This window comes from Poecilia latipinna, unplaced genomic scaffold (assembly GCF_001443285.1).
Source record: "Poecilia latipinna isolate Pla-1442-1.1 unplaced genomic scaffold, P_latipinna-1.0 Scaffold319, whole genome shotgun sequence".
NCBI classification, from domain to species: Eukaryota; Metazoa; Chordata; class Actinopteri; order Cyprinodontiformes; family Poeciliidae; genus Poecilia; species Poecilia latipinna.
In genome coordinates, this window is record NW_015112935.1 from 240,704 (window position 1) to 257,259 (window position 16,556).

The following is a 16,556-nucleotide window of genomic DNA, read 5'->3' on the forward strand; positions in this document are numbered from 1 at the left end:
TTGATGCAGGAATAACATTATAACATGATAAAAAACTCAAAAAAGTTGATTTTACATAATACTGCCTCTTTAGATAATCTTAACATTTTCATTTTCAGCTTACATGAATAAAAGTTATCAAAGGTGAATAAATTAAAGAGTTTGCAAACAATAAACCGGAACAGCGACACAAAAAGTTGAAAACAACTACTCTAAAGTTCAACTTTGTCTCTGTTGCAACACCATTTACAACACGAGTGGTGACTGGCAAATAGAAAAGTGAGTCACCCTCGCCATCTGCCCCTTCATGCCTCACCTCTGCCAGCATGTGTGTGCCTAGCTGTCTGGGGCCTCTCTTTGCTCACTGGTGCCCACGCTTCATCAGCATCACTTCCAGCTGTGATGGATGGCTTGTCTATACTTCTCAATGTCTGAGGCCACTTTTTTTTTTCTCCCCACACCACCTAGCTTCTTGATTGGATCTGGCTTGTTCCTATGACTCATACCGGCCCTGATCACAACAATGACCATTCCCTTGACCTGCAAATACAATTGCCAGCACCACTCACAGTGTTTGGACGACCCCCGCTACGTCATACCATGTCCTCAAGCAAATGCTTTATATGTGGTTTGCATTCAAGGCCAATTCCTCCACCTTCTTTTTGTAACACAAAGTTATAGTGTAACTTCATGCATAGAAGAAGAAGTTTTAAACTTAGGAGCAACATGAGGAAAATCATGGATAAGTGCTCACAAGATCACTATTGAGATACAAACCTTGTGTAAGTCAAATGTGGGAAAAACATAAACAAAACTAAAACAAAGGTTATAAAAGATAGTCAAGAAACTAGCTGTAAAATTAATCTTTCCTACCTGTGTAGATTTCAGCTTCCGAAGGATCCTCCACACGTTTATGTTGAATGATGTAGTCAGAAACTTTGCAGCCAATAAGCGGCTCCACATCCATCCATTCCAGGGCCACTGTTGTGCTTGAGGGCTCCAAGTTAGGGGCCAGACGCAATCTAAAATAATACAGGAAGCAAAACACTCAGCATTTAAATTACAGTCACTCTGGCTATTACGGATGCTATTCTAATTTGATCATTGCCCCATTATCTTTATTTGCAGTTTTTTCACACGCTTTGGTGCAATTCTCAAAAGTATTTGTTCAATCCTCATATCATTGTATCCTTTGTGCACATCAATAAATCAGTTTCTCATTCATTTGAGCAAGTTGCTAATGCTTTTGTACACCATGCAAGTGATTATGTACAATTCTAAGTACATTTCAATTGCTTATGGCATGTTGATCAACATGCGTTATGTGGGCCTCTGTTGAATTGTTTTGTTAAGTTTGTCCAAGTTTTAACATACAAAATGCTTGAACAAGTTGTCATGATATGATACGCATATTTTTATACATTTCTATTAGACGTTTTTCTAGATATTTCCCAAACTGGTAAATTGCTCCCAGGTGAATCCCAAGAAGGTACAGTGGAAGAGGCAGAAGAGGTTCAGGACATAATACCAGTTTCCGTCGTAGCAACATCAACAAGATATGGTTTGAGACCCACAATAAGATGCTGATGGAGTTCCTCTCATCCTACTCCACAGAGGAATTGTTCTCAGTATGGAGATGGGAACTAAAGGAATATTGCACTATAATTCCCACAGACCTGCATTGTTCTGTTTCCATTTCTACTTTGTTTCCTTTGTTCTCTGCAGTGCTGTCTTTTCCTTTATGTATCACAATGACAAGGTCTGTTAACAAATTACAGTAAAAGTGTACATTTTAATCTTGTCCAGTCTCTTGCCATTGATCTCCAACAATTACAATTTACAGTACTTGTCATCAAAACTTTACCCATAGTGTACAACAGAACATCCCTTCAGAGTATGTTGTTACATTGATGACGTGACTAATCAATTTGACTGCCTTATCCATATGCAATGAAACTTGTCATTCTGAGGCACTGACACATTCTTTGAAAGATATTTAATTCTGAGAGATGAACTAAGGATTTTGAAACAGAAATTAGCTTTTGCAAGCAGACCTATGCCATGTTTAGGAGTTTATACGAATTGTTTTGAGAAATGCACTGTTTACAAATGTCAAATATAATTCAAGAAATGCACCAAAATGACTGAGAAAAACTGTAAGTAGCTGGTTAGTAATTAGTAATTGAAAATGACAGATCGCACAAATAGTGCAATTTCAACAAATAAACTTTTAAATACCAAGCACAACACTATTAAACATTTGTTTGATATTGATCTGAAGTGTAGTGTATTTGCAACTAGATTTTTTTATTATCACTTTAGCATGCCATTGTTGGCAAGAGATATGAATATAATTGGCCTATAAGTTCACATAAACACAAATTCAGAAGTTAGCCCATTCTCTCATCTTTGGTATTCAAATTTAATGTGACTATCATAACAACTTGAATATATGACAAGGTTTGTTCATAGTTTTGCCATTGGTATTATTTTAAAAACCACTAAATAGCATGCACACTGTGAAAATGGAAGCTAAAATTAAAGTGCTTGTTATTTATAATGGGCAAATAACACTGGGACATACACAAAAAAAGGAACAAAATATATTGTATGAAACAAACACAACCACAGTCAAAGGTGTCCATTCAAATTCTAGTTTTAGTCATAAAATAGATGCCTGAGGAATAGCTCTGCCCTCTATGGTTGCTTTTTCAACCCACTACTTTTTTTGTGGAAGTCCTCATGACAGACATTTCTTGAGAGAATGACTCACAAAAGCCTTAGGAGTATTATTAGGGCACCTTGAATGAATGTATGTTCTTTTAGGAGAGGGAGAGTGTGAAGTCAGCTAACAGTTATTAGAACTTCAGGGACCAGGATTGTGTCTACAACATTTTTAGGAATCAGTAGAGGCAGGTGCGTGTGTGTGTGTGTGTGTGTGCGTGTGTGTCTGTGTGCATATACTAATTTATAACCAGTGCATGCATTAAGAAAACCTCTCTTTGGTATGAAAACCTAGATGCCATGGTGTCACCTCACACTTACATTGGCTGCCGGAGGGGACTGCAGTTAGGCAGGCCGTCTTTGCTGAAGGCACTCAGGTCACAGCGACACCAGTTATCAATGACATCGCCCTTTCCAGCACACCAGTATGAGCTCATTGTGGCGCTCTTGAAGGCCTGTAAAGGGTAACAGGTGAGAGAAATGCAATTATCTCTTGGAACATGTGCTCCGTCTCCATCTATGCTTAGCCCATCCCCAACCGAACCCTTTCAACCAGTCCCATTGATACATAGAGTTATTTTCCATATGATGGCCTCCCATCATTTCTCTCTGTCTGTCTGACAGAAAGACAGACAAATAGATAGATAGATCATTTTGAATATCCTCAGTAATTAAGCATGGCTCACTTAGAGGAATTTAAAGATAACATATTGTTCACACCTCCAATCACTCACAAAAAGAAAGCCCTAGAGCTATACACTTCCCCCGACATGCAGACTGACCTTTTTATTTCCACCTTTCCCCAATTACCGGATGGCAGGGAGATCTCACCAGCACCAACAAGCTTACACTCCCATATCATTGATGCACTGTTACTTTTATGAAGGAGATGTGAGAGCAGTGTCACTCCTCACCTCCCTCATTCTATGTGCTTCTGTGCAAGATCTGCTAGCGTTGCTGTCAGTCTGACTGAGGCGGGGATGGAGGGGGTTGGGTAGTGAGATATTAAGAGGTGACATCATCTCCTAACATCTCCTTGTGCTACTTCATTAACGGGCGAAAAGGGAAAAAAAAGTCAAAGGCAGAAGCACTGTCATCCTCTAAAAGGCAGCAAAATGCCAATATAACCGTCAAAGCAATAAAGTATAATGTCAGGGCTTTTCCTTAAGCCACGGACATGATATAGAGTGACTTCCAGGGAATTTGCAAGCACTTCTGCTCCCCCCTAGTCACACTATGGATCAATAGAGCTCTCAGTTATTTATATGCTCTAACTGGTTAGTAATGCTGCCTCATGCATACTGCTTTTGAGATGCTTGATCATGGTCACAAAACAGACACTGAACCATGCAGAAAGTAGCAAACCAGGCACCCAACACAGAGGACCGAACAGCCTCTTCTTTTTTCAGACACCATGACGTTCAATAATTGGAAAGCAAAGGAAAAGAAGAGATGTACACACACATGCAACGTAACATTGATTCTAAGTTAACTGTTTCATGCTTCATTTCACTGAAGATATGCCACCAAAGATTTTTTTGCAATGTGCCAATTATTGAAAGTGACATTTGAGGTGATTATCTTTTAAGTCCTCACATGACTAACAGGCAGCCTAGAAAAAACAGAGTCAGGGTTTAAATGCAGAAGCTGATGTTTTTACTCCATCAGACTAACACATACCTGCCTTTGTCTGCCTGACTTAGGAGGACAAGGTGTCAGCGAAATAAGTTACCCTGCCACCGATACTTTTGGTCATAATTTTAGAAAAGCTTTTGTTCCATGAGCACCGCAGTTCAGGAACGCACGACATAAACTATTGCTATATAGTCAAGCAACACCGACTGAAATATCACAGCAAAGATAGACACATTTACTCCACTATTCAGAAGGTTTAAAAGTGACATGCTTTGTGGGTGCAACAGGGCTAGGTGTTCCACAAAATCCATATTCTCTCACTATAACCACATAACGTGTTTTTTAATAAGCATCTATGGCAAGGCAGAAAAAAATGGCAACTTTGACATTTCCACAACATTACATTGTTAGCTGTGGAAGAAGCTCAAGATTTTTTCATGGGAACCAATTCCTTCCAAAACCACTTGGTTTCACTCAAGTATTTTGAGAGCACTAGTGACCTAAATGAGCAGCAGAGGAAAAACTGAAGAAAAAAAGAGGGAGTGAGGCTGGAGAGTCCATGAAAAATAGGACAGTCAAAAAAAAAAAAAAAAAAAAACAAAGAGGCAGGGGGAAGAAAAGGTGCAAAAAAGGACCCTTAAGCCATTAAAGCAATTCCCTACTTTACAATGAGGGCAGAGGAGATCCCTCAGAGATCAACCTCTTCTCATTAAACAGAATGTACTCCAACGTAAGCCCCTCTAACTGCAGAATGAGCAGTTATTATAGAGTGCTAAACAAAGACTGCAAACCATGAACATCTAATGACCCCATGAAAAAAAACAAAAAAAACAGAGAATGTCAGGACATCTCAACCCCCCTTGCATCCATGTGGTTAACTGCTGCCGGAAAACACCAACAGCAGGAAACTTGCCACCCCATGTCAACAGGAGGTACACCACAGACAAAGGCATCACAAAAATCCCAGACCCTGGGTCCATGTATGCACAAAGAATAGATAAATATGAGAAATGACCCCACTACAAAGGGCAAAAGAGAGAAAGACCACAGAACTGCCATGTGCTTACCACCCTCAGTTTCTTAGAAAAACCTCATATGGGCATGTGTGCTTGATTGCATGGCTGCACATGTGAATCACAGACAAAGCGATCACCACCGTGTTTATGTTTAAAGAGTAACGCAAGCCAGTCTTCACTGGGTAAACAGGGAATCTAATTGTGGTTAAGGGAATGAGGTGGGGAGATGTGTGAGGCCACATAGGAGGTAAAGCAGAAATGAAGGTTTATGGACAGGGAAAGAAAAAAAAAAGAAAAGCAGTTGTATATATGTGGAAAGTGATAATGTGTTAGATGTCTAATGATGAAGATAAGAAAGATGGATGGATGAAGAACATTCTTTAGAAAGATGAAAAGAGAAGATGAAGGAATCTAGACAGAGTACTTATATAGTCAGAGTACAATTGACAAGAGGTGGGTAACGTACGTTTCATTGATTAACCACAATTCATACATTCCCCAGAAACTTCAAATTCATCCCCTATGCATTCTGCGCTCACCAAACAAGAGCATGAAACAAATCTTAACTACTTGTGCTTCATATTAAAACAATAGGTACTTTGACAAGGAGAGATCCATCAAAGCCTTGATAGAAACCATGTTGGACAGTTTAATGGCAGAGGGAGATTTCTTTTCAGGGACTGGTGATGTCCCTATTGTTCCAGTGGCTTCACTGATCTTAGCAGTTTCTGAATATGCTGTGATTGGTATGCAGGGAATTTACCTGTGATCAACAATTTGAGATTCAAATGCAATAATTTTCTACAGTGTACATAAATGTTACAAATGAACAGCAAGACCAATTAACATAAACAACTTCACCCATGTGGAGTCAAAGTCTTGACGTCATTTAAACCCTGCAGACTCAGTGGCTCCGAATCACAACGTGAACCTTTCACTTTCATAGAAACCCTGTTGTGACTTACAAGAAGCCAAGTGAGGCCATTGTGACCTCCTTACTGTATTAATCTGTTTGTCTAGTCTATGCTGACCAAATTACTGTCTGTATTCTGAGGCTAATACACAAAAACACTGGCCAGCTGGCCCACAGTATTGATTTATAAGATAATCACCAGTGGTGGAATAGAGTCTAAGTCAGAACACACAGCAGATCATCTGCGTGCGCATGTGTGTGTGTGTGCACCCACATCAGTGCCTTTATGGGACTTTTCCAATCATTCAAGGGTAATGGTGTTAACAAAGAAGCCAATGGGCAGCTTCTAGGAACCTTATCAGAGGTCGCACTTCCAGGAAATTGTGCACTAAGGGCAGCTGGTGGGTTGGTTCATCCAGAGGTTGATGGGTGATTGACGTGTCACATGACAACCCCCAATCACCACATACGGTTTACCTTTCTGGAAAGGTAACTCAATGTAAAAAACATTCTAAACAAATGTGAGCTGTCATGCAACATAACTTGAGAGTTATCAAGAACACTGGGACAATATAGTGACCAAAAAAAAAAAAAGAATAACAATGCAATCCGATCCAATAAATCCAAAGGATTAAGATCAAAATGGCCGATAAGCTTATAATGTCAAATTTTCAATAAGTTTTCCTTAGCTAAATCAAGACGCGGGAAGGCTGTCCTTTGACAGCCATAAACAAATTTGGTCAACTCATTCTTTGAACTATTTATTGTCAAAGCAGATGGATCATGACACATAAAATATTGCTGAAATTGCCTCACCTCTGCAAAAGGCTAAGGATTATCGGCTTAGTTTAGGTGTAGCAAAACAGTCAAATAATATGCGCCTGTTAATGTAATACTTTTTTTGAGTACAAGAAGATGGTATAGAGTGGACACAAAGAGAATGACTAAATCTGATCAATGACCAGCAATATTACCTTCCTTGGTAATGCAGCTGTATTCTTGGATTCAAAAGTTAATGTGTGCATCAGACTGGAAGAAGTGCTGCTCTTGACCTATATGACTGTATGCTACCAGAATGAAAGTACCATCTGCACACCCCAACTTATTTTCCTTTAGTCTCTGGTCATATTTCTGTGCCAAACTCCAGTTTGAGTGGATTTACATTATTACTTAGGTACAATCTTTCTAACATATGGGAACAAATCTGTAGGGGTTTCGCTTCAGTCAAAAATGCAATTTTTATGCAATACTGAACCAGTCATTATTTATTATTTAAACTCTGTGCTGAACAGAGCCTAAAGATGTGGACACAGTGATCTGTACGCCTTGTCCTGCCGTACATCTTCAAAGTATGGTGGGGATTAAGATTTGGTTTGGAAAAATATAGCTATATGGTGATATTACTGTTGAGTGGATCAACAAGATGGGAGAACATCATGCACACTCAGATTCATCCAGACACATTAAAACTCTTGGAACAACATTTTGCCTTTCACAGCAACAATCCAACCAGCCTTTTATAAGTTTTTCAAGCAAGTTTTTAGATCTCAGATCAGTTAAGCTGTGGTACAATTACTGAAAAAAATAAAATAAAATAAAATAAAATAAAGAAACCTTCAAAGGGGGTCAATAGGTTGCTTAATACACACAGTCTCTGAAAAGACTTCTGACAAAAAAAAAAAAAAAAAAAGCAGACATAGTAGTTTTGCTTAACTTAGCCTAAGCCTGTTGATGTTTCTTGCATATAATTTAATTATAAAGCGTTTCAAATAGTCAGTGTGCAATATGTATTGTCTAAACACTATGTGCAGTGCTGGGTCTGTTCAGATTTTCAGATTTTCTTTTAAATAAAATGACCTAGGTCACAATTGTATCAGTAAACCTGCTGCTGTTAATTCTTGGTAAGTGCTCGTTTGCCGACTCAGTTGTTGCCTATAACATTTTACAACTCTGAAGAATAAGGTGAGCGGAATCATTGATCATTCCTCTTTGCTCAAACCCTTTTTATTGTTCAAAATCCTTGACCTTTGTTTGAAGTTTCTTCAGCAAAACCTAAATGTTTTCTGTTGGATGTTGGTCTGGGAACTGAGATGGCAATGGAGGAAGGTAGACTTTGTGGCTGTGTTGATTGGGCAATAAGTTTTGTATCATTATCCAGTTAACTAAAAGACAAGCTTGCAGCCATAAATATAAGTATATACTTCAAACATTTTCAATTATTTGAAAGAATATATGGTACCATTGTTTCCGACAAGGCCCTTCAGAAAAAGAAACAAGCCCATATGTATCTTCTATTACACATAGCAGAGGGCATGGGTGCTTTCTTTAGTAATTGATCTTATTTCACTTGGAGGGTCTCTTATAGAAAAGTTGAATGCTAATCTTAACTAAGCCAAGTCTTTTTAACATTTTTCCAAAGCTGCCCCACTTTGCCTCAGCTCTCTAACATTGAAATTGAAGCATTCCTTTACCTTCCCTAACACCAAGTTTACTATGTGGTAATAAGATAAATATGTCTTCTTGCCCAGAACAGTGTTCATTATAGGTCAAGGAAATAGAGTCTGTCATGTCACACCTATAATGAACACCGTGGATTACTAATTAAACATTTCTAGAATCTCCAATAATTTTTATTACCATGGATTTGTTGAATTTGCAATTCATTGTGAGATTGTATACTTCAATAAAAACTCAACCTACTTTTATTTGTTTTTTTTTTTAATCAACATATTTGTCAGCATCTGTAAATTGCTTCCTGTGCTGCACTTGAGCTTAATCCTTCTACCTCTCCCATTTTGAACCTGCCATCTTATATCTATTTCAAATGCAGTTTTGCTGAGAGGAAGCACGGCAGTGGCCAATGGGCAGGGTATAGAGCATTCTGACCCATTAGACTCAAAACCAATTTGTTCAAAAGGTTTGCCATAATTCAGTCATAGCAACCCTGGGGCTGAGGGACCACAGGCAATAGTTTACTTATTTATGGTCTGAGCTCTTTTTCTCTGGCATCAGACCACATGTCGGAGTCAGTGTTTGCATGTGTGTATAACCATGACCACCTAAGTCAAATCAAATCCAATTCCACAACTCATTTCAGTACAAATTGTTTGAAGACCACGTCTAAACTGAACAAAGCCAAAAAAGAGCAACTTGGGAAATATGTATCTTTTGAAATACGTTATCACTGAAGGATCACCAAATGTACCGATAAATTATACAGACAAATATTTACGGTTTCTGCACGCAAAAATGGGCAAATATTATGGAAATTGGGTTTGTTTTTGAATTTTTGTCAGACATATTGCGTCATAAAGAAGGCTTTCTATCAGACAAATATTATTTTGAGTGAATACAACATTTATTGTTTTATGGTATTTAAACGGTAACATCATTTTTGAAAGAAAAAAAAAGTACCATTGAAACCATCCTGGCCCTGTGTGGAAAAAAAAAAAAAAAAAAGTTATTGTCCCTTAAACCTAGTAACTGGTTGTGCCATGGCTGGCGATAAGTATCATCAAGAATTTATGATAACTGGCAACAGGCAACTGGCTGATTTATCTTTTTACTTTTGACCCCCTCCAAAACCGCATCTCAAAAGTGGACTTGATGTGCTATGAGACAACAGAATTTACAATCAAGCAGGTTCTGAAGAAGCAAAGCATCCCCAGAACATATTTAACTGTTGATATCGTGTCTTATTCAGAAACACTGCTAGTTTCCACTGACAATAATAACAGGTACGTTTTTATTTCATCAGACCACAATATTCCCAGACATCTTGGGATTATGAAGGGAAATATCAGAAAGGCCATTATGAGTTTTGGGGGGAGGAATGGGAATTGGGGGGGGGCTCTTTGGTCTGTAGTGAATCATTATGTCATTGACTTCATTTCTCATCTCTTGTGGAATTTCCTTAGACTTCTCGTAGGCCGTTTCATATTGTCATATGGATTTCATTTAAGTGTTTCTCAATTATTCTGGTCTGGTAATATTCTGGTTAGGGTGTGGCTTGTGAAATTAAATTCAGCCTTCCAGAAGTGGGGATTAATCACATGATTTAACAATGGGGGTGATTACTTTTTTTATAGACAGGACCAGAATGATTAAAATCTTAACTTGGTAGAACCTGCAGTTTGTCTGATGATACATTTTCCTTCAGGACGATTAGACAAAAAGCAAACAAACAAACAAACCAAAAAAAAACAAAAAAACAAAAAAAAAAAAAACTGAGGAAATCTGCAAATGGTGAAATATGTTTTCACAGCACTGTACTAGACTAAAAGTCACTGAGACATTTGAGGTCTAAAAAAAAAAAAAAAAAATTGTTTTCGACTATGAAATTGTTCCATCGGAATTTGTTTCTCCTCTCTCTTCACTAGTCTCTTATAACTCAGCAAATTATGTCCAAATAAATATTTCAAAACCCAATCTCCGACATGCAGAAAGTAAGAAGAATGACTCCCATGGAGGTAGACCATACTTAATATTCATTTCAGTTTCTTTTCATTTCTAGTGAAGGTCTTTACAAAGAAATGGCAATAAAGCCATTGTCCATACCCCCTTCGGGTTAACATGGAATATATATGAGAGAGCCATGTCCTGTCAAACTGCCAGATAGCGTGGTTGAGGTCACTGAAAAGATACCAGCAGCTGAAAAAAAGAGCGAGGAATGGAGCCAAAGTGAAAGTGACATATCTACTGAAGCCAGATACAAGGCATTTACAGACACATTTATCCAAATAGAAATGCACATTCAGATAGAATCTAAGTCCATCTAACCATAAACTGAACTTATAAGCTTCTATTTGATTGCTTCCATTGATTCAGGGTAAAACGGGGGGGAAAAAGAGGCCTTGTTTCCAAGAGAGCTTTTGCAGCATGGCAGCTGTCTTTCCCCACAGACTCAGCCAAGTAGAAAGACGGTCTCAAGTGAAATTGTGTGTGAGAGACAGATGCACACATGAAGATGAAGCGACGGAGCAATTGTGTGTGTAGACAGACAGGTTGCTGCGAGTCTCTAATGCAATATACGTATCTGCCATTGTGATGTGCAGCAGCTGTGGCCAATAAGAGAAGAAAATGCAAGCTAAAGAGTAGCAGAGTGATGTACTCCCTGCCCTCTGCAGAGGTTGATGGCATCAATAAGAGGCTAATAATCCTGCCTCAAGTCAGCTCAGAGGGGTACCTTAGTCTACTGCGGTACCAGTCTTCTTCAGTCTTCTTCTTGCATGCCTTCAGAAAACCAAGGATAGTTTTGGGGTAGACAAAAATAAGGGTAGTTAAGTGGCTAGAACACCAACGATGAGGAGACATTTTTGCATTTCCTCACATTTAGGTATTGACTAGGCCCGTTATGGGTTGTCTGCTATTGATTGCCCCTCCCACTCTTTGGGGCTGTGGTGCTTGTTATGAGAGGCACATACAGAGGTTAATGCTGTGCGTGTGCTTTCTGAATGCACTTATCCATATTTACATGGATATTTATGGAGATACCTAATCAGATGCGTGCTTTACGGATGTTGAACATTTCTGAGTCACCTGTTTTTGCCTCCCTTCTTGCGCAAAGAGATTGCAAATTTACCATAGACGAGCTTCCGAAGACGAACACTAAATGTTGCACAAACATGGCAAAATGTGGTCAACTAAATGTCAAGTGAAGCCAGAGCCTCTTCCTAAATTAGGCTTCTGGAAAACAGATCTGATATGATTAACTTTCACTGCAAAAAAAAAAAAAAAAAAAAATCCAAAGACATCCTATACAGAATGAATCAGAAACACAGCATGCGGCTGAATGTTACATTCAGCAGTGCATCCTTGTTTTAAAACACCGATAGACACACATTCAGACACACTCACATGCATACACACAGACTTCCCCACAAGTGAAAAACCATGATGTCATCTTTTTAAGCCGCCTGTATTACAGTACTCCTTCCCAGTGGTCAAAGTTAACCAACTCATGCCCTCTATAGGTGAGGTGCAACAACTGCACCTGACATTAATTTAATGCTTCAGAGGAAACAAAATATACACGGTTTACAAGTGTTACACCGCAGTCATACTATATTAGATTACATTCCAAGCAAAACATGCCAAACAGTGTGCTTGCACCTTCTGAATAAGGAGCAATGTGCACAATTTGAATTGTTTTTGAATTGTGCAGATTATCCAGCCGGAGTGTGTTATCAGCCGAATGCTCTTCTTGTCAGATTTGACCCAGAAGGCTATTTTTATCAAAGACACTGGGTCACAGCTGATTTACACCACCAGTTACAGCTGACACCTTAAACTGGTGGTCAGAAAAGCATTCATATTCCTCCAAATCACACCCCTTCTGAATACCACAACTCCACCTTTACACCTCTAGAGACAGAAATTATGGTGGGGGAGAATCTGAAAATATAAAAAATGTGAGTCTATTTTCAGATTCCCAATTGAATATAGGTCTAGACATTGACTGGGGGCATTCTAACACATGCAGCATATTTCTAACTAAACCTTCCCATTGTAGTTCTTGCTGTATGTTTAGGGTTATTGTCTTTGCACAAGTCCAGCCTCGAATCTTTTGCAGCCTCTACCAGGCTTTCCTCAAGAATTGCCCTGCATTTATCTGGTGATTTTACATTAAATTCTGTCCAGCTTTCCTACTCCTGTTGAAATAAAGCATCCTTACTACGTGAGCCACGCATTAGTCTTCCAACATGTTTTGCAGGCAGACCAAAATGATTCATTTTTGGCACTGTCTTTCACATTTGCTGTGTTCCCTAAGACCAGGGCACAAATGTGTGTGTGCGCTTTTTTAATTTTTTTATTTTTTCCAACACAGACTCATGCCCGTCTTCCCCACAGACCAAGGTGATGCATGATTAATGTTTGTCCTGTCAACAAATTCTCACCACCAGAGCTACAGATCTCTGTGGCTCCTCCAGAGACACCATGGGCTTTTTCACTTCTGCTCTGATTAATGCTCTACTTGCCCATTTCAGGTGTCTTAATAGGCGTGCAGTTGTGTCATACTATTTCCATTTTCAGTTGATGGCCTGATATTAAACTGCTTTAATATTATCTAAACCTGCTCTAGAACTTTCTCTCCAGCTTGTCTACTGTGTCCTTTGTGATACTTTTTGTTCACTAATGCCCTTTATTAAGCAGGCTTCTAATAACAGCTACATCAATGCTGAGATTACATTAAGCACAGGTACACTCTTATTTTTAAATAATAGGTGACTTTTGAAGACAGTTGGTTGCACTGGATTTTATTTAAGAGTATCAGTGTAGAGACTGAATACATAGAAGGCACAATGTTCATTTTTATTTATAAAAAGTCTGATGTTTTCCAAAGTCAGGCACTAAAATAAATTGAAGTTTGTTGTTATGTGACAAAACGTTGCACTATTCAAAGCATTTGTATTTTTTTTTTTTTGCAAACCACTACATAACTAAACGTAGGTCAGGTTAATCAGTTTTATTTTGCTTTATCTCATCTGTTTTTTTTTTGTTTTTGTTTTTTTTCATTTAATGGTATAATGAATAATTCATTTGTGTCTCTCTCACCTCTTTGGTGATGTTGTCTTGGATCAGGCTGTAGAGTGGCACAACCCTGCTGACTTCAAGGAGAACAGGGATGGGTGAAGACTGTTCCCCACTCCTACCATTGCCATTGCGGCTTCTCCCTGACCATCCTCCCATCATGCCCTGATGATGGCACAGGTGGCAGCCAGAGGGACAGCTGCCCTTCTCTTCACAGCGGATCTCTACGCCATTTACCAGGTCATCTGACAGCAGCTGGCTCTTCTGTAGAGCTAACAGGTAGTTGATAAAGGGAACAGACTTAATCTCCCGTCGCCCTCCGCCTCCGACTCCCTGGTCTGTTGCCTCTGGAAGAGCATGCAGGAGAAAAATAGAGGGTGTGAAATGATCAGATATCACTCTTTGACGTAATGGATTGTGACTGTAAGAAAATCACCAGGGGTGGATCCAACACTACAAGCAGTTTATGCTCTATTTTCGATCTTTGTGGCTATTTTGTTCTTTGTTAGCAGTTATGTCAATTCCCATGGTTTTTTGTTTTGTTCTGGGGATTTTTTGTATTTTTTTTCCAATGGCCCAGAGGCACTCTTAGTAGTGTTTCCAGATATAAAACCAAAAACACTAAATTAACTATATGCATTTTTTGTTGTGACAAAGTCACCAGGATATTAAAAGTTAGTGCACTTAAATTGACAGAAAGTACCTTGTGATTAAAACCATAGGCTTTGGTTAGCCAAAATGATTTCTTATTGGGTCAAATCCGTATTTTAATAAATTTGTGTTGCATGCTTTTGGCAAGATAGTCAACACATTTCTTGAAATGTAAAATGTAGGTGTGCTGCAATGTTACTACAAGTAGGCTAAGTGCTTTTCAGTAGTTGTAAAAACAAACAAACAAAAATAACATCAACCCATCAACCCTGAAATCTTTATTTACGCAAAACACTGATCCGTATTTAGAGGTTGTTTGATTGGACTCCGACATTTATTGTGGAATTTTGAATATAGGTTGCGGGTTCTTTTTTTTATTTTCTTCTTCCACAAATCTTGACTTTTCACCTGATATTTAGACATTTTTTTGTTTTAGAATCTATCTATCTATCTATCTATCTATCTATCTATCTATCTATCTATCTATCTATCTATCTATCTGATATGATCAACATTCTACTGTGGATCTATGCTGACATCTAGCGGGCGTTCTCAGTCATTACTGTTGTACCTTAACAAATAGTTTTGTACGTAATTTAACCTTTGAGTGTTAAGTTAATTGAAACTCATCTCTGTTAAGTTTGTCCAGGTAGATTATTAACTAAAATTATTTTTATTGTCATTTGCCGTTTAACATGGCCTCGTGTCGTCCTTTGAAAAGATAGTTATTTGCAAAGAAGAACAAAATATCTCCACAAAACATTGCGGTATTATTTGAGTATTTAATGGATCATGACATGGTGAAACCGCACAATAATTCTCAGTAAATGGACGCACGGCGCGAGACCTTGTTCACTAGCCAATCAAAACAACCATCGGTCTCTGATGCAGGCGCTTTACGTAACCAACGGCTCTGCGTAGGAAGAGTCATCAGCATTGCAGCTCCATACAGCGGCTGTAGCTCAGTGACTACACAGCCTCTTACTTCTCCTCTATCAGACGTTGGAGGAAAGGTAAAGCTAAAAAGCAAATCTACGAACAAAAGCGATATAATTACCAGTTGTTTTGAATGCACGTCCTGTTTCAATCATTCCTGTATATATATATTTTAATGACGCCGTCTCGATGTGTTTACCCTTCAGTACACCGTGAACATTTGCTGTCGGATAGAGAGGCCTTTACATTCATGTTGTGCGCAAGTTAAGGGACCAGACAGTTTCTAAACTGCAATTGATATGCAGGCGTTGTTGAACAAAGTGTGACATGCTCGCATATGATCGCGTACATATATGACATCATGTCTGCTAACCCGCAGAAAACACTAGCTCAACATAGCAGTCAGCTTTTAGCATAGGATTTCTTTTCGTCGGTAAGTTTTTCTTTTCTCGTCTCACTAAGTTGAGTTCGTTTCTTCTTGTCCTGTGTGACATACAGGAGCTATCTGACAGTTATACTAACGACATGCTTTCGTAGCGATCAGCTACTGAAATTACATTACACTAGTTATTAAGTAGCTTTATTTACAAATACAAATAGCAGAGGAACTAAAATATGATTATTTTATTACAACTTGACAGTTGAAATTATGTAACTTGTCTTTTTTACAAATAAATATACATGCATTTAAAGTCTTACTTTTTAGGAATTTATTTTCTAATTGAGATAATATATTGATTTGTAGATTATAAAAAAAAAAAAAAAATGACATCACCATCCCTGTAAAACAATGCAGGATCTTTCCGGTTTTCAATCGTCCTTGAGTGTGCCATTTTAATTGCATCACCATTCAATTTAAAACTCACCATTCTGTAAATCTGACACTTGCATGTGAAGTAGGAGTGAATTATAAGGTTGTCAATTTTTTCATGGTATTTTGGAATATTGTAGTGACAATAAAGATGACAGAGAACATCAATTTCTGCCACACTTTCAGTATTAAAATCTCCAATATACAGTATTACTCAATTTTTTTGGCTTTAGAAAATCTTAAATATGTTAAGATATTTAAGATTGCTTATCTCTTAGGCTTTTAAAATATTAGTTTTGATATAGATGTTTATGTTTTTGGGAAATGCAGTGACATTGATTTATTAATTTGATGGATAGAT

The 16,556-nt window shown here is 38.2% G+C and overlaps 2 protein-coding genes across 4 annotated transcripts in view; one reads left to right on the forward strand and one right to left on the reverse strand.

The window, feature by feature from the left end:
• LOC106949020 (astrotactin-2-like) overlaps positions 1-16,556 on the reverse strand; it is a 198,734-nt gene that overhangs the window by 41,797 nt on the left and 140,381 nt on the right. The window contains exons 15-17 of the mRNA XM_015034982.1: positions 13,822-14,144; positions 3,025-3,158; positions 853-1,001 (exon numbers count right to left, since the gene is read on the reverse strand). Of these exons, the coding sequence (XP_014890468.1) occupies positions 853-1,001; positions 3,025-3,158; positions 13,822-14,144 (606 nt within the window). The remainder of the gene's footprint in view (positions 1-852; positions 1,002-3,024; positions 3,159-13,821; positions 14,145-16,556) is intronic.
• trim32 (tripartite motif containing 32) overlaps positions 15,320-16,556 on the forward strand; it is a 45,447-nt gene continuing 44,210 nt past the window's right edge. Inside the window, exon 1 of one of the 3 annotated variants that reach the window (XM_015034984.1) lies at positions 15,320-15,461. The gene's annotated coding sequence lies outside the window, so the exon portion shown is untranslated. The remainder of the gene's footprint in view (positions 15,462-16,556) is intronic. The other 2 variants (XM_015034985.1, XM_015034983.1) reach the window with 2 other exon arrangements.